Here is a 17,922-nt window from a genome sequence, read left to right as displayed (position 1 = left end):
TGTTTCACTCGTAAACAGTTCGGGGCCCCACCCATGAAATGGCACCAACACCCCAAGAGACTGGATCCTCCTACATCACTTAACAGTCAAGACAACCCCCACTACGAAGCTGTCCACGAGCCCATTCCATCTAGGTAATCCCTCAACTGAGAGTCTTTCTCCTCAAGTCTCTGTTGTGGCAAACTGACAATCAAAACTAAGCAGCCCTCCACCTCACTTGAAAGCTCTTCACACTATGCCTACAAAGCAAGTGTACCAACTGGTGGCATGGGTGTTTCACGGACGTAAGAGGCCAATGCCAAGTGTGAGTGTGGGTGAGGCACAAGAAAGGGCTTGGTCCACGAACCCTGAGGCGACAGCACTAGATGTATCAGATCAGAAAAAAAATGAAGCTCTCAAAAACAGTCAGGTTCCAGCAGTGTGCAGCCACACTGGGCATTTCCTGACACACCAAGGCCACTCAGGACCTGCCCTGAGAAGGCGTGAAAGCTTCAACTTTTTCTCCTATGCTATTTATTATTTTATTTATTTATTTATCTACCTCTATCCTTGTTTTCTCAAAACTATCATATATTCCCAGACTGGTTGAAGTGAGAAGGAATCATGAATTCGGAACAGTTATTCATTAACCATAGCATTCACTTTATTTGACTTTGAAAAATAGAGCAGAAAGTTCCCATCAGACAGGACGGAGCAATGTAAGAATGCAGGCTCCTTCCAAACTCTGTTTTCAGTAGCCAAGACTGTGGAGTATTTCCCCAGCTTCAGCGCCTTAAGCTAGAGAGGGAAGATAACAGTGTCAGAGAGTCACCAAGTATGGCAACTTCACAAGTAAAATCTGCGGGTGTGGTGACTTAGACTACAGCATTTACTGTATGTACATCTCATTTGCCAGCTTACTGTTAGGGCCTGTGCTCAGCTAGGAGAAGAATCCCATCACTAAGTTTTAAAGGATTTTATATTACCCTGAAGAATTTTGAGTATCTCACGTATAAATGCAACTACTAAAGATCCGAGGTGTTCGTGGCGGCCCATGAGTCGCTCATAAAATGAATGCAGCAGTGAACATTTGGAGCAGTTTCTAAGTGGGCGTCATTTGTGCTACGCCATCAGATCTGCCTTTACCTGACTCCACACACAGAACTGTCTCCTTAATACGTCTTACTAAAGAGGTGTCCACCTTCAGACTGCAAAAGAAAGTCAAAAATATTAGACTATAAACACTTCGAAAAAGGCTTCTTACCAGTTAAATGGAATCAAAAATTAAGAGAAAGTTTCTATTCTATTATCTGGCACATTTTCCCTTAAGAGAACTCACATACTAAGGGCTCTGCATTACACTATGATTAACATGTATATTTCTAATTTCTACTTAATCATTTGTTTTTACTTTATGTGCCTAGGTGTTTCACCTGCATGTATGTATGTGTACTGTGTGTGTGCCCAGTGCCTGTAGTACCTAGATCCCCTGGAATTGGAGTTAGAGATGGATGTGAGCTACCAATGGGGGTGTGAGACTCAAGCTCAGTTCTTCTGCAAGAGAAGCAAGATCTGTGAACCATTGGGCCATCTCTCTCACCCAATTATATGTGTATTTCTGTATCATAAAAAGAAACTTCATTAATCTTTTTGCTTTTGTTTTTTGAGGCGGTTTCTCTGTGTAACAGCTCTGACTGTCCTGGAACTCGTGTTGTAGGCCTGGCTACACTCCAGCTCACAAAGATCCACCTGCCTTTGCCTCCCAAATTCTGGGATCAAAAGCATGTTGCCATCACCGCCTGGCAGGAGCATTTAATTAGCAATAGGCACTACATACATTCAACTATTAAAGATGTGCTTTAGAAGAGAAGGGCCGGGCCGGGCGATGGTGGCACACGCCTTTAATCCCAGCACTTGGGAGGCAGAGGCAGGCAGATTTCTGAGTTCGAGGCCAGTCTGGTCTACAGAGTGAGTTCCAGGATAGCCCGGGCTATACAGAGAAACCCTGTCTCGAAAAACTAAAAAGAAGAAGAAGAAGGAGGAGGAGGAGGAGGAGGAGGAGGAGGAGGAGGAGGAGGAGGAGGAGGAGGAGGAGGGCCAGACTGGAGAGATGGCTCAGAAGTTAAGAGCACTGACTGTTCTTCCTGAGGTCCTGAGTTCAAATCCCAGCAACTACATGGTGGCTTACAACCATCTGTAATGAGATCTGATGCCCTCTTCTGGTGTGGCTGAAGACAGCTACAGTGTACATAAAATAAGTAAATAGAAGAGAGGGGCCAGGAAATTTAAATTCTAGTTAGCTTCATGAGTGACTACAGAGTACTTGGAGACTTTTCCCATAAATTGCAGAAGTGAAAACTTTTTAGAAAGCAGTGGGGCCTGTAGGCTGGGAATATGACTCACTGGGGTACTCTGCTCAAGGCCCTAGGTTCAATTCCCCAGCCCTACAAATAATAGTGATAATGATGAGGCCTGAAAGAAAGAGTAAGATGTGAGAAGCCCAGCTGTTTGATTCTCAGGATCTCTCTCCACTTAGGAAATGAGGTTCCTGTAAGAGTGAGGAGAGGATGACCCTAGAAGAGCTATCTAAAAAGAGCTGAGCTGGTCTTTTTACTGGGGGGCTGGAGAGATAGATGGCTCAGCTGCTCCAAGCACTGACTACTCTTCTAGAGGTCCTGAGTTCAACTCCCAGCAACCACATGATGGCTCACAACCATCTGTAATGGGGATCCAATGCCTTCTTCTGGTGTATCTGAAGACATCGACAGTGTATTCATATAAATAAAGTAAATAAACAAATGTTTAAAAGAAACTACTGGGGCTGGAGAGATGGCTCAGCAGTTAAGAGCACTAAATGCTTTTCCAGAGTCCTGAGTTCAATTCCCAGCAACCACATGGTGGCTCACAGCCATCTGTAATGGGATCCAATACCCTCTTCTGATGTGTCTGAAAACAGCTAGCTACAGTGTAGCTCATATAAATGGAATAAATAAATATTAAAAAAAGGGGGGGTGAGATGGCTCAGTGGGTAAGAGCACTGACTGCTCTTCCGAAGGTCATGAGTTCAAATCCCAGCAACCACATGGTGGCTCACAACCATCCATAATGAGATCTGATACCCTCTTCTGTGTACTCATTTATAATAATAAATAAATCTTTAAAAAGAAAAAAAAGAAAAAGAAACTACTGCTCGCAACGTTGATGGGTGCAGCTGCCATTCCTTCAGACATCTGCACTGCGCATCACCTTCATCATGAATGTAGGTGATAGAACTAAATCTTCTCATAAAAGAACATTAGCGTGAACATCTCCTTGAGGATGGTGTGTGTGTGTGTGTGTGTGTGTGTGTGTGTGTGTGTGTGTATCACTTTTGCTTGGAGGATATCTAGCCATTAGAAATCAAAATGAGGCCGGGCGGTGGTGGTGCACACCTTTAATCCCAGCGCTTGGGAGACAGAGGCTGGTGGATTTCTGAGTTCAAGGCCAGCCTGGTCTACAGAGTGAGTTCCAGGACAGCCAGGTTTCTACAGAGAAACCCTGTCTTGAAAAACAAACAAACAAACAAAAAATCAAAATGAGGCAGGCTGCTGAAGGCCCCTAAGGCCTGTCTTTAGCACCCATCACTCGTATACCCAGTCAGCCTGTCAGACCTATCTGCTCATGCATGCCACCAGGAGGTAGGCGTTGCTTCAAAAGAGCTATTAAGGGACTAAACAAGAGACCCTACCATCCTGAGAGTTGCAGACAGTCCCACTACCTGGGTTCTGTTCTGTCCTGGCCCAGGGTAATAAGTCCCTTGCCTTCACAAATGTAGGTGTGGCAGTTTGTGTGGCTTTAGAGACCCGACAGTTCAGCCTCCCCACTAGCACACTCCAAAAGGGAGAAGCATGAATACTTAGACAGCTCTGCTTACGTCTGAGCTTGATGGCGTCCCTCCTCTCCCCACAGATCCTTACTTTCTGAAGAATTGAGAAAGAATGAGGAGAGAAAACCTGGGTCTGTCAGCTACACATGTCCGTGTTGTATATGCATATGTGTACATGTGTGCGCCACCACGCCTGTGCTGGGAAGGCGAGCAGAGGATGTGGATGTCTCTCCTATCGTGTCTCCGTTGTTTGCTTGTTTGTTTGTTTGTTTTTGAGGCAAGGCCTTTTACTGAGCCTGGAGCAGTTTTTAGACAGGCTGGCTAGGGAGCCCCACAAGTCACCTCTCCTCCCGACTCACAAGCCACAGCAGTGTGTTGCCATGCCTAGCTTTTCCATGAAGACAGGGGTATCCAAACTTAGCATCCTTAAAGCTTGTAGAGGAAACACACTAGCCAAGGAGCCATTTCCCCAACCCTCAGAGTTATACGATTCAAAACAATGTTTCCTAATTTTAGTTTTTAAGTAACTCAGATTGGCTTTGTCTCAATTAGGCCAATGCAGAGAGTTGTAACAAGGCATCTTTTCTCACTACCTGCCTTTTGCCCCCTCATCTCACTATTTGTTTATATATTTATTTAGAAACAGGGTCTCATACAACTTGGGCTGCCCTCAAACTTGCTAGGTAGCTAAGAATGACCTTAAACTCCAGGTCCTCCAGCTCTGCCTCTCGAGTACTGGATTATAGGTGTGTGCCACCGCACCTGACTTATGCAGTTTATTTGTTGCTATGTAGATCAATAGTCACAAGAAGGAAAACCTCAGCTGGGCAGTGGCGGCGCACACCTTTAATCCTAGCACTTGGCAGGCAGAGGCAGGCGGATTTCTGAGTTCAAGGCCAGCCTGGCTACAGAGTGAGTTCCAGGGCAGCCAGGGCTACACAAAGAAACCCTGTCTCAAAAAACAAGCAAACAAACAAACAAACAAACAAAAGGAAAACCTATCTCAAGTGCCCGGTTTATTACCTCATCTTTTCTCTTCCAGTTATAGTCCTTCTTAGTCGTTCGAAGACCACTGCTGACTGAGGTGGAGAGGGGAAAAAACAAATGAGGGGAACATTTGAGTAAAGGCAGCAGGAGTGCTGACTGAGGTGAAGAGGTGGGAAACAAGGGGAACATTCGAGTAAAGGCAGCAGGAGATTTGGAATACCAGTCTGCTCTCTCCACATAAGTCTTCTCTTCTCCTTCCCCTTTCTAAACAGACTCTTTACTTTCTTCCCTTGGAGTTTTGTAAATAAGCTCCTAAAGGTCTACCGCATAGGCCGGCAAGCAGGCCCCACAAACAAAACAGGCTGTGTCTAGGCAAGAGAGTGAAGTGTGGGCTACACTCCCGCTACACAAGTCAGTCGATAGCTCACTCAGTATTGCCACATATGGGAATGAGGGCTGCATACCGCCAAACCAGCTCACCTTTCTATATTTTTTCCCATGGCAACTTATTGAAAATTATCAAAGCAAAATATGTGTCAGGGTCCAAACCAAGGAACTAGTCTTACCATTTGTGAGTCTTATCTCAAGCCCACCATAGAATACTAATGCTTCCTTTGGTCTAGTATTTTGCCGGGGTCGGGGGGTGAGGAGCTGATGAAAGAGAGGTCTCCTCTCAGACTAGCAACTCATTAAGAATTACATGGTTGGTCCTGGAGAGATGGTTCAGTGGTCAAGAGCACTGGTTGCTCAGAGGTCCTGAGTTCAATTCCCAGCAACTGCATGGTCGCTCAGAACCGTCTGTAATGGGATCCCATGCCCTCCTCTATCATGCAGCCATACAGAAGGACAGAGCACTCATACAGATTTTAAAAAAAGAAGAAGAAGAAGAAGATTTGCATGGTCTCATGTACCAGCACACCCAAGATGACTCAGCCCTCAAGATGGGACAGGTGATTGAACCCAGCAAGGCAAGGGCAGTGAGCACTGAATGAAGTCCCTGGGTACATTTTCTCCAGAACAAAGCCTTCTTATCTACTGTTCTCTGTAAAATCAGTGCTCGGCAGCATGATTGAGAACTGCATCTACTGACTGCAATTACTTAGTGACCTTCAAAGTGTAATTATGCAAGCCACTGGCCTTCTGCTGTGACAGCAGCTTTGTAATACTCAAGCAGGGTGGGTCAGGCTCCATATTCACTTCTGTTACCAGGAACAGACCAGTTTATCACCTCTACCTGACTCCACAGTGGGAGTCTCCCCTCTCCCATTGCATGACAACAGCACCACAATATCACTTTGTGGCTCAGTTTACCAGGACTTGATGTCAGCTGCCAAGAGTATGGAGGGAGGAGGGACAGAGGAGGGGCAAGGTTATCCATTTTATAGTCTGGATCTTAGTCTTTGATAGGTGACCTCCCAAAAGCAAAGTGACATTCAGTGTGGGCCCCAGAGTGAGGACCACTTCCAATTGCCTTCCAGAATTGAAAGAAATTTGCATCTGTTGTAATTGTTCACAATAGTTTTCTCACCACTAAAAAGCTATGTATCACCCCTTACCCATGGCATGGGAGGTCGCATCGGTTTTGGAAGGCTCAGATGTCGGGATTATGAGAAGTTTGCTTACATCTGCAGTTCCCTGGATCTATAGGCAAAAGAAATAAAGAAACAGACATCTGATTCATAAGTGGCTGCTTGCTAATCTTCTTTGTAAAGGCTGCAAGAAACAAACTGAAACTTAGTGCTAAGTCTCCAACCTAAGCCGTGTGCGCTTGTACATGGGTGCATGTCTGCCTGTCTGTTTTCTTGTGTTCTGAGGCAGGGACTCATGAACTTAGTCCAGGCTAGCCTCCAACTAGCTGACAACTCTCCCTGACAAAGTGCTGGGACTCCAGCACTTACCATACAGGCCCTGTCTTTTTACTTTGAAATCCCTTTTCATGTTGCGTCAAAGAGATCTTAGGCCAGAAAAAAAAATTGTCTTTTGCATGTTTATGGAAGCCAAAGTAAAAGACTTCTATTCCTTACTTATAACTGGACTAGAATATCCCCATTTGGAAAGAAGGGAATGGCTAGCAAGCCATGAGTTACTTTTACACCTAACTTGACCATCACTACTCAAAACCAGCCTTCCCACTGCCTCCTGGGGTGCAAGGAACAGTGCAGTGACTAGACTGGCATCTCTAAATATGAATTGCTTCATTTAGTCCTCACAGTGGCCTAACAGCAGGGCTGCTGCCAGCATCCTCATTGCATTCAGTAGCAAACTAAAGGTCAGAACAGTGAAGCGGCTTGCTTGATTCCCCGCATCCAGCAGGTGCCAGTCAGCTGTTACATCCAGACTCCAAATTTAAATTTAAATTAAATCCTCAATTAGCTTTTAACCTCTGAGCTTTCAAACCGTTTATGGAGCACGGGGCAAAGCAAATGGGCTCTTTAGAAACTTCACTCCTTACCTGCTCACAAGACTTAGGAAGGATGCTGGGTGCGACAAATGTTTCTTCCGTCTTGCTATTGATCACACTGCCGAACACAAGAATAATGAGTTTCATGGTCACACGATCAAGAGTCATTTCATTATAGCTTGACAGAGTCTCCACATATGCACGATTGTACATCACACACTTCTGAAACTTTAAATCCTACAAGGAAATTACACTGTATAAGCCTAACAAGTGGATACATGATATCAAGAAGGAAACAATTGGGTCTAGGTTACTTGAGGAAGTGGGATTGCACATATAGATCCAGGAATCAACAGAACTTAGTTTAGCCTGGCTTCTGCAAATGATTTGGTTGCCGTCCCTGATGAAGGAGCCTCCAGCTTCACCATGTGATCCATGTGATCAGCTATGTGCTATCGGATTTCTAGCCTTAACCAGGCTTAAGACACATAGGTTTGTCCTGGCAGTAAGCAAATGTCCCATGTAACAACTGAGTAAGCAAGAACCAGAAACCAGAAAGCAGAAACCAGAGCAATCAAGGCACTTCATTTGGGCCATATGTGAGGATGGCTCTGAGTCATAGACTTTGGAACTGAACAGAAGAACTCAGTCCCTTTCCTAAGGGTCTTACTTGATGATCTGACCCTCAGCATCTCAGAATATGACTCTATTTGGGAGTAGGGTTACAGAGATGCAGTTGGTGATGAGGCTGTGTGGGGGTGGGAGAAGGCTGTAGACAAACTTGGATACAGGGAGGGCACTGTGTGAAGCTAAAAGCATCCAGGTACGACCCAAGGAGAAAAGCCTAGAGCAGGCGTTCCCTGTTGGCAGGAGCCAGCAGCGCTTTCAGGGCAGCCCTTGGTTGTCAGTCACTGGCAACTGTGGTTATTTTCTGGGGTGGGGGGCGGGGGGCATCAGCACAACTGGGGCACCAACACACGTAAGAAAATTAGCATTTTATCTAAGCATTTGCAGCAACGGGGTGGAGGCTAAAAGTCTGATATTTAGGTTTGAGAATGCATGCAGATTGATTGACATAGAGGTAGGTGGACGAGAATATTATCCAGTGCATGTCTGGGGTGCTAAAAATTACTGACTGATTATCTCTTTCATGAGATTCTCAGAAGAAAATAATTCCCAAAATCTTCTCACTATTGCTTTATACTTCTCTCGTTGTTGCTATTGTTATTATTGTTGTTGTTGTTAGTATTTTAAAACAAATCCTACTTTCCTCTCATTTCAGTTTTTCACACCTAAAAATATTTGTGTTTGTTTTATTTCTGTTTTAAGCCAGAGTCTCGGAGCTGGTGAGATGGCTCAGTGGGTAAGCGCACTGGCTGTTCTTCCAGAGGTCCTGAGTTCAATTCCCAGCAACCACATGGTGGCTCACAACCATCTGTAATGGGATACGATGCCCTCTTCTGGTGAGTCTGAAGACAGCTACAATGTACTCACACACATAAAATAAATAAATCTTAAAAAAAAAGAGAGAGTCTCAGTCTGTAACTAGAGTTGGCCTGTTGTTCTTGATCTTCTTGCCTCAATTTCCCCACCCTCTGTTGAAAATGAGGTTTTTAAAACATTTGCTTACCTAACTACAATGTCATTAAATATCTAATAATTAGTTATGAATTCCTTGCTATCATATAATAGACTACAATCAAGTTTCTCAAGTTGTATAAAATATGATTTAAGACACAAAGTACTAATTTTTTTTTCGGTATTTACATTCTTTGATTTAGAGCAGTCTCACTTCTCCTTTTTTAAAAAGATTTATTTATTTATTTTATGTATATGTGTATGTACACTGTAGCTGTACAGATGGTTGTGGGCTTCATGTGGTAGTTGGGAGTTGATTTTAGGACCTCTGCTCGCTCCAATCAACCCTGCTTGCTCCGGCCCAAGGATTTACTTATTATTATAAATGAGTACACTGTAGCTGTCTTCAGACGCACCAGAAGAGGGTGTCAGATCTCATTGTGGGTGGTTGCGAGCCACCATGTGGTTGCTGGGATTTGAACTCGGGACCTTTGGAAGAGCAGTCAGTGCTCTTACCCACTGAGCCATCTCGCCAGCCCCTCTCTTCCCCCTCTTAAAGTCATTCTATTGTTGGGAGAAAAAAATGAAATGAGTTTGTTGCTAAGCAGAATAAATTCGATTCTGAACTTATCCAGTGGGGTACAGAGGATCTAATAGATATTCCCTGAGGAGAAAGACTGGGGAGGTAATGATTAGTGTTATCAACTGGAAAGAACCTCGGGAAGTGACCCTCTGGGCACGCCTGTGAGGGGTTGTCTTGGTTATGTTAATTAATGTAATTTTTATTAACTCATTAATCTTCATTGTGGGCAGGGCATCCTGAACTGGCGCTGAGTCGAGAAAGGAGACTGAGTACAGATCTACACCCATTCCTCTCTGTGAACCGCCTGTGGATGTCATGTGTCCGGCTGCTTCAAGTTCCTGCTGCTTCCACTCCTTTTCCATAGTGGACTTTACTTTGAATCATGAGCTAATTATTAGGTTGCATATGTCAGAGGGTTTTATCTCAGCAAGAGCAAAATTAAGTGGATTGTGCATAAACAGTATTGCCCTTAACATTTTATTTCTGACCATTCTCATTTGCATCATGAATTTGCATGGCTTGTGAATCAAAGCATGGTTATGAAGGACAGTTGCCCTGCTGCCGAGAAAGTCCAACGCCCTGGCCTTAACTTTCTTCTCTGGAGGCTCATTCTACATTAGCAGTTGTCTTACTTCTCATGGAGAGACAATATAAAAGGCGATGAGTCTTAGTCTCCTTACTCCAAAGTTTTCCTGAGAGTTATTACTGTCATATTGTCATATTGTAAGAGAAACCTGGCTGGCTCGGAGGACATAGTCTTTTTAACCCAAGGTTTAGAGTTAAACAGTGAAAATCGTTGGACTTTAGGTCTGTCATGACCTCGGCTTCTGAGGGAGGGGTGAGAATAAATACCAAGCGATATACAAATCCAAGACTTGGGATGCTGGTCTGGGGACAGACTTGAACCACTACTCTTTGGAGGAAAAGTTCATAAACAGGACTTTTTAAAAGAATTAAGAGATGCCAGGCAGTGGTGGTATATGCCTTTAATCTTGGCACTTGGGAGGCAGAAGCAGGCAGATTTCTGAGTTCGAGGCCACCCTGGTCTACAGAGTGAGTTCCAGGACAGCCAGGGCTACACAGAGAAACCCTGTCTCCAAAAAAAAAAAAAAAAAAAAAAAAAAAAAAGAACTAAGAGATGTATGTTCAGGGCTGTTCATTAACTTATAATTAATGATATGCTTTGCTTTAGAGGATCTTCCAATTTAATATTTTCTAATTCATTTTTTTAAAAGGCTCTTTCAGGTAACCTGGAAAAAAATCACCTGCGACAAGACTGTTAATGATGTAGGGATTCAGGATGAGATAGTAGTTAAAATTCTAATAGTTAAAACTCATTTAATAGAGTCAACACCACCTGTGGGTTTGGATGTGCTTGGCCCAGTAGGCGGTACTATTAGGAAGTGTGGCCTTGTTGGAGGAAGTGTATCACTGTGGGCTTAGCTTTAAGACCCTTATCCTAGAGTCTTCTGTTTGCCTTTGGAATAAGATGTAGAACTCTCAGCTCCTCCTGTATCATGCCTACCTAGATGCTGCCATGCTCCTGCCTTGATGATAAAGGACTGCACCTCTGAACCTGTAAGCCAGCCCCAATTAAATATTGTCCTTAATAAGAGTTGCCCTGGTCATAGTGTCTATTCACAGTAGTAAAACCTAAACTAAGTCACCACCTTCCTTTCTATCTTTGTCTAAAAAATGTGGGATCTACTGTATCAAAAATCTGATACATACCACTCATTTATATTCTTTTCAAATAACTTACCTCACCAGCAATAATTGGTTCAAAATACTGATTTGCAATACCAAGAGCAATCTTGAGCCATATTTTGTATTCTAGAGATGGCCAGAAGACATCAAAACCTTCATATAAATCCTCCAAGGAGATGAAGAAGGCCTGAAATAAGAAGGTGCGCAGGCTACAGACAGCTACATTATAATCCATCATTAAGCAAGATAGTCACCATCTCAGAAAACCAACATCCAACTCTATGAAGCTCTAGTACTACTAATATAATACTCTAATAGTTAAAAGAATTGGCATTGTGGAAAGATTATATAAGAAGAGAAAAACCTGCAGTCCAGTAAAAGCTATACACTTTAAAAAGTAGCCCCAGAGGGACTAGAGAGATGGCTCAGCAGTTAAAAGCACTGGCTTTTCTCCAGAGGACCTGGGTCTGGTTCCCCCCATGTCAGGTGGCTTACAATCATCTATGACCCCAGGTCCTAGGGATCTAATGCCTCTGGCCTTTCCTGGCATAAATACCTACATGCACATGGACACAAGCACACATGCATGCATGCGTACACACACACCTTCACATAATTAGAATTTTTTTAAAAGCCTTTTTTTTTTTTTTAATGCCCAGGTTATTTATCACTCAACAGTTTTGTTGAAGTTTTGGCTTACAAACCTGAGATTCAGGAACTGAGCTCTCACAATAATGAATCCACAATGCTTCCTACTGACAGCATCCCTTTCCAGAGGCACACTGCGTGTACTATGTCAGGATTCAAGCTCAATGAATTTTTGTCGTGAGTTGTTCAAACATGTGATTAAATACATGCTTTCTCTCCTCTTCCAGAAACGCCGTAGTATAATTTGATGAAGCACCATTCCTTTCTGCTGTTTCACCCTCCCCTAAGAGGCTGGGTTTTACTCGGTTCCTCCTATCAGCCTCAAAGACAGGGAATAATTCATAGAAGGAATTTTAGCTCCCTTTTATTGGGACTGTCCATACCAAATGAGATTTCAGGTTACTTACACACTAAACAAGTAACTTGTTACTTAGCAAGTGAAAAACAAAAGAAAGGAAGCTTTTTGTTGTTGTTTTAAAATTTTATTTATTATATCTAATTACACTGTAGCTGCCTTCAGACACACCAGAAGAGGATGGTTGTGAGCCACCATGTGTTGCTGGGATTTGAACTCGGGACCTTTGGAAGAGCAGTCAGTGCTCTTAACTGCTGAGCCATCTCTCCAGCCCCAGAGAGGAAGTTTTAAAACAAGTGGGTAGTCCTATAGAACACTTGCTTTCCGAATGGTGACCATTTCAAATAGAATAGCACCATAAACATTTTTCTAATCTTTGTAATGTCAAATGACAGACATCCTCTCCACTTAATAAGAAAAACAACACTCAAGGAGATTAAATAGCTCATCCACACTCAGGATGCAGCAGAGCTCAGCAGAGCCTCATACATGAGAGATTAAACTTCCCTAAGCTCTTCTGTACTGCTGGCACCAGATGATCTGGTGACCAAATAGAATATCAACACTCAAACCCAAGAAAAGACACTGGGTTTCCTTAGTAAGGATTAACTGACAACCTACAACAGAGCTATTCCATACCTGCAACGTAGTTTCACAGATGGCCGTATATTCAATTTCACGCTTAAGCAAACAGCTTAGCTCACCAAGTACATCCCCACTGGTACAGTACTCTGTATACATAGTCTTGCACTGTTTGTCATTCTTCTGGCTTGAGTCTATCCCAAAGGTAGGAGATGAGCTATGTAACTATTGGGAGAGAAATTATGAAAAGAGAAATAAAAAAATGTTAAGTCCTTTGAATACACTAATAGCCTCCACTCTTTCTTATGATTGTTCCAGAGGAAGTCAAAGATTCTTTAATTAAACGTGTCTGGAAAGTGTTAACTCTCACAAAAGTCATGGTTTATTTTGTATTTCAACACCTCAAGGCAAAGGATTTGCTTATATAAAAAGACTCTTGCACTTGCCTAACATGCTTGAGGCCATAAAGTTCAATTCTTAGCACCAGAAAATCAAAACAATAACACAACAAAAGAAACAAAAGCCTGGAGACTTATAAGGATTAAATAACAAAAACATACTGCCTTGCTTGACAACTTCTATAAAAATTAAAGCTAAGTTCTTTACCCCTGGGCTACTTTTTACATACCACTGGCTGGAGGACCCTATGCTGAAATCTAAAACGCTCCAAAATCTGAAATTTTCTGAGCGCTAAAATAACACCACCAGTAGAAAATTCCACACTTGATCTTATGTGATGGGTCACAGTAAAAATGTAGGCACAATAAAAATACTGTATAAAATTGTATTTAGGATACACACAAGGGATACAAGAAACAAAATTGAATTTGGTGTGTAGATTCGAGCTTTATTCCAAAGCGATCTCATTATAGACCAAAATTTGCTTCCAGATATCAAAGGAACACTAATGAGTTCTGCTGCAACAGGGGGTTAGAAATTGGGATTCCCAGGCTGAGAGTAAGGATGAACCATCCACAGGATCCCTAATGTCAGAAGACTCACTTTGCAAGGGAAAGCTACCACCGTGTGCATATTTCCTGGCTTTCCTTTACGTTCTGTTCATTTTTATGAGAAATGCCTAGACAGATTGAGAATTTTCCTCTCCCCATTTATGAACAGAGCTGTAAATAAGTTAATTTTCCCATTCTTTATGCCATGTTGTTTTCTTCATAGGCAGTGAGAAACACACCAATACTGTGAAAGGAGAGAGAGGGAGAGAGAGAGAGAGAGAGAGAGAGAGAGAGAGAGAGAGAGAGAGAGAGAGAGAGAGAGAGAGAGAGAGAGGGAGAGGCATGCCTTTAATCCCAGCACTCAGGAGGCAGAGACTCAAGGCCAGCCTGGTCTACAAAGCAAGTTCCAGGACATCCAGGGCTACACACAGAAACACTGTCTCAAGAAACAAAACAAACAAATTCCTCAGGACCAGATAGCCACAGGTGAAGTTCTGGGAGTGTCATATCCAAAGGACTCAAAATATTGTCCCTTTGTGGCCACTAGTTTTGTTACCAAAGCCTCTACCCACAGAAAGCCTGACTCTGGATTGGAATGACAACCTCTCATTATATAGAATCACCTGAGATGAGTCTCAACTGAGAAATTATCTAAATCAGACTCATCTGTGGACATGTGTGAGGGATTATCTTGATTGTTTATTGACCACCAGTATGGGTAGCACCATTCCCTAGGTCAAACTCTGAACTTTGCAAAATTGAAAAAAGCTAGTTGAGCATAAGCAAGGAATGGCATGTTTGTCCACTCCGCATCAGAGGTCCTATGGGTGGCACATCTTCATTCCAAAAATAAAGTTTTTCTAGAGAATCCTAATTCCTAGGATACTTCTTTTACTATACTAAATGTGTATTGTAGAGGAATTTTAATCCAGCAACACGGCTGCTCTGAGAAAAGACCACATCCCAAGACCTTCTAGGTCTATGTGATCCAGCTGGAATACAGACACATTCTGGATTAAAATATGATCTGGCTGGAATGCAGACACACCTTTAATCCTTAATAATGAAAGTAAATTTAGTTTGTAGAAGAAGCCATGTTTGAAATGTAATTGATGGACAGACAAAGTGACAAATCAGAGAAAGATATGACAGAATTAGTTAGAGATAGGATATACCCAACTCCCAAGAGGATAGCAGAGGAAAAAGAGGCTACTTAAGAGAACAGCCCAGGAAAGAGAGGCGAGTTAAGAGAACACGCACACACTCAGAGAGAGAGAGAGACAGAGACACAGAGAGACAACGAGACAGAGAAACAGAGAGAGGCAGTTTTACCGAGACAGGACATGGGTGAAGACAGAACAAGCCAGAGAATGTGAAGAAGCCAGGAGATTAGAACATATTGTCAAAGTTAGTATGAGGCCAAGCAGAGAAATTCAGTGAGAAGCTAAGAGAAGCCAGATTGAATCAGTCAACTTGGAAAGGAGTTTGAGCTGGAACAGCTGACTTGAATCAGCCAGTCGGAGTTCAGAAAGAACAAGAAAAGGGTGAGCTTATTCAGCAGTAAGCCTCCAAGACAACAATTACATCCCACGAATAAAGTTACATTTACAGTGTATTTTGCTTATTATGCCCTCTCCTTTTATTCTTCCACTGGGAAATAAGTTCCAAATGAGCCAAGATTTTTTTTTTTCAGTATTGTCAGTCCTGTACCTAGAATGAGCAGTGCTTGCTCATGAGAGTAACAGGATACATATCTGTTCAATCAATGAACAAAACCATCCAGAATCAGATACTTGGTATTACATTGTTTTTATTATATTCATCACAGTACTTTATTTTCTCAATAGTAAAAGGTCTGAAATACTCATTTTAAAATTTGGAAGTCAAATATATTTGCTCCCTAGGATAAAGCTTTGTCACATAAGAGCATTGGCTGGGAATTAGAAATTGATCAGTGTACAGGCTGAGCTGACCACTGCAGTCAGCTGCTTAGGTGCAGGTATGAAGAGACAGGATTCTTGCCCCACCCCCCTACTGAATCCATATTCCCTTTCTCACTCCTCCCTTCCCCTTCTCCCTTTAAACAGAAGCCTCGCATTGATCAACTGCCAAGTTGTATTTTGTTCTTCATCCAACTTGACCTCTGTGAGGCTCTGAGTTGCAGCCAAGCCCTTTGCCTGAACTCTCATTCAGGCCAATGAGTCCAAATGCTTACTGGTTCCCATGTCTGAACATCTTCAAACCACTAGTTCCTCTGCTTTGTTGTGAAGAATAAATAACAACTCTGAGAGCACTCTGTAAAATGGGAAGCATAATCTGAGAGATTAAAATTAAGTTTTCAAGCTGTACTGTGGGAACTTAGCTATTGGTTAGACTCAGCGGGAGGCCGGTTCCCAAGAACCCAGAAACAAGGGAACCAAGACGACCTGGCCTGAGAACCCAAAAACAACCTGGCCCAAAACAATCGCCAGGTGGCTAGCCCACCCCTGGACCATCGCACGAGCCAGCACCAATCAGAAACCACCCCGTACCTTCCCTTTACCCCAGTCTTCCCTTATTGCCCTAGCAACTGCACAGGAATAAAAAGCTGCCTAAGACCTTGCTCGGGGCCAGACTCCTCTACCCCTGCAAGGGATCTGAGTCTCGCCCCAGCTAGCTGGAATAAAAAGCCTCTTGCAGATTGCATCAAGTCCGTGTCTTGGTGGTGTGTGGGGTCATCGCTCCCGGGATTTGAGTGTCGGGGTCCCTCCGGGAATCTCACAGGTAAAGTATGAAATGTGACATTCTGTCTCAGCTGTCACACTTAACTGTGCAGAAATGGTTTCATGTGGGAGAGGCTCACAATTCCAAACTTGTCAGCGCTCCAAAACTTACCCCTACATTACAACTAGATACTCAGAATGCATTAAAAAATTTTAAAAGCCAGTTCTTCTTACACTTGCCATTCCTGAAATAATTAAGAAGATTCCTTGAGGCATTTCACCTTCTCTACAAATGATATCCCCATAGTCAAAGTAGGTGAGTTTGGTTCTTTCCTGAATGAAAAAATAAAATAAAAAGGGGGGAGAGAGTTAAATCCTAAAATGTCATAGATCCCTTGTCTAAACAGAAATAAAATTTTAAAATTAAAAATACTTTTCAAGTCGCATAAACATAGAAAACATATCCTCCGGTTGTTAGTTAGTTATCCTATATAGACATAACACAACAACTTTGAGAAATAAAAGTACAAGCAAAGACTTTGTAACCGGGACACACGCAATAAATAATGCCAACACCTTGTCAACGGTTTGGGGACCACTGAGCAAATGAACAAATAAGAAAGTGTGCATCCCTCTCTGGGGCTTGGGCTGTAACAGCAACCTCAATTCTTCAGAACACTTCCTCTTTGTTTAAATTAGGTTTCTGATGTCTTCAACCCCTAAAAAGGGCTGAGTTTAACTAAATTTCTGGTTTTGATGTGTTTTTATTTAGTCCTTGGTTTGGACGGGGAAAAAGGTTTACAACAATCCTGAGCTAGAACAGATGTTATTACCTTGAAGAACTCAATGAGAACATCCTTATTTTCCATCCAAATGATGTTGGGAAGGTACTTGTCAGGGGTGGGAGGTGGGATCGCCATTGGAAAGTTATTCAAGGCTTTTATTTTTGTAAGAAGTACCTGGAAATGAACATTCAAAATTATGGTGATTGTTTTTGTAAAAGGGCATGGACTTGAAACCAAAACCAAGGAAACCTAAATAAATTTTTGTTGTGACTCAGTTCTCCCCTCTTGTGTCCCTATTGTCTTCCTTGTGTTTTCACTTATTAAATCAGATCAAACGTACCATCTTTATAATTCAATTTTGATACCCTACCCTGTCTTACACACACACACACACACACACACACACTTGGTTCCCTCCCATTACTATGTTACTGTCTCTGTGGACGGCCCAGTCAGGGAACTAGGCAGTACAAACTCCAGATAGATAAAAAACCAGTAGATAAAGAGGCAGAAGAAGAAATAAGCACATCTACCTAGTCCAGAAGACAAGCCAGAGGAGGATTCCACAGACACAATCACGATAAGAACTAAGGAATCTGAAAAACTTTCTAGATCTTTTTTTAATTCCCTTCTAGAGGCCTGGCTACACACCCTGAGAGTCCCTCCTGTGTCCTTTTTATTAAACTGCCAAGCTGACTTCTTCACTGAACTTTGCTGCAGCTGGTCTCTGTCACTTGCAGTCGGGTTGTTCTAACTGCTGGAGCATGCCAGGAAGCACTGGCTTGGATGGCCACGGGCAT

The 17,922-nt window shown here is 42.8% G+C and overlaps 1 protein-coding gene across 3 annotated transcripts in view; it reads right to left on the bottom strand.

The window, feature by feature from the left end:
• Positions 1 to 621: 621 nt before the first annotated feature.
• Slc9c2 (solute carrier family 9 member C2 (putative)) overlaps positions 622 to 17,922 on the bottom strand; it is a 59,631-nt gene continuing 42,330 nt past the window's right edge. Inside the window, exons 21-29 of one of the 3 annotated variants that reach the window (XM_031386972.1) lie at positions 17,171 to 17,296; positions 16,572 to 16,670; positions 12,743 to 12,910; positions 11,156 to 11,287; positions 7,284 to 7,469; positions 6,388 to 6,472; positions 4,868 to 4,923; positions 1,126 to 1,187; positions 622 to 777 (exon numbers count right to left, since the gene is read on the bottom strand). In XM_031386972.1, coding sequence (XP_031242832.1) covers positions 1,152 to 1,187; positions 4,868 to 4,923; positions 6,388 to 6,472; positions 7,284 to 7,469; positions 11,156 to 11,287; positions 12,743 to 12,910; positions 16,572 to 16,670; positions 17,171 to 17,296 — 888 coding nt within the window. In that variant the 3' untranslated portion in view covers positions 622 to 777; positions 1,126 to 1,151. Of the gene's footprint in view, positions 778 to 1,125; positions 1,188 to 4,867; positions 4,924 to 6,387; positions 6,473 to 7,283; positions 7,470 to 11,155; positions 11,288 to 12,742; positions 12,911 to 16,571; positions 16,671 to 17,170; positions 17,297 to 17,922 lie in introns of those variants that run through there. The other 2 variants (XM_031386976.1, XR_004123137.1) reach the window with 2 other exon arrangements.

This window comes from Mastomys coucha, unplaced genomic scaffold (assembly GCF_008632895.1).
Source record: "Mastomys coucha isolate ucsf_1 unplaced genomic scaffold, UCSF_Mcou_1 pScaffold1, whole genome shotgun sequence".
Lineage (NCBI taxonomy): Eukaryota > Metazoa > Chordata > Mammalia > Rodentia > Muridae > Mastomys > Mastomys coucha.
Note: the sequence above shows the minus strand (reverse complement) of the source record. Positions and strands in the feature narration are given on the sequence as shown.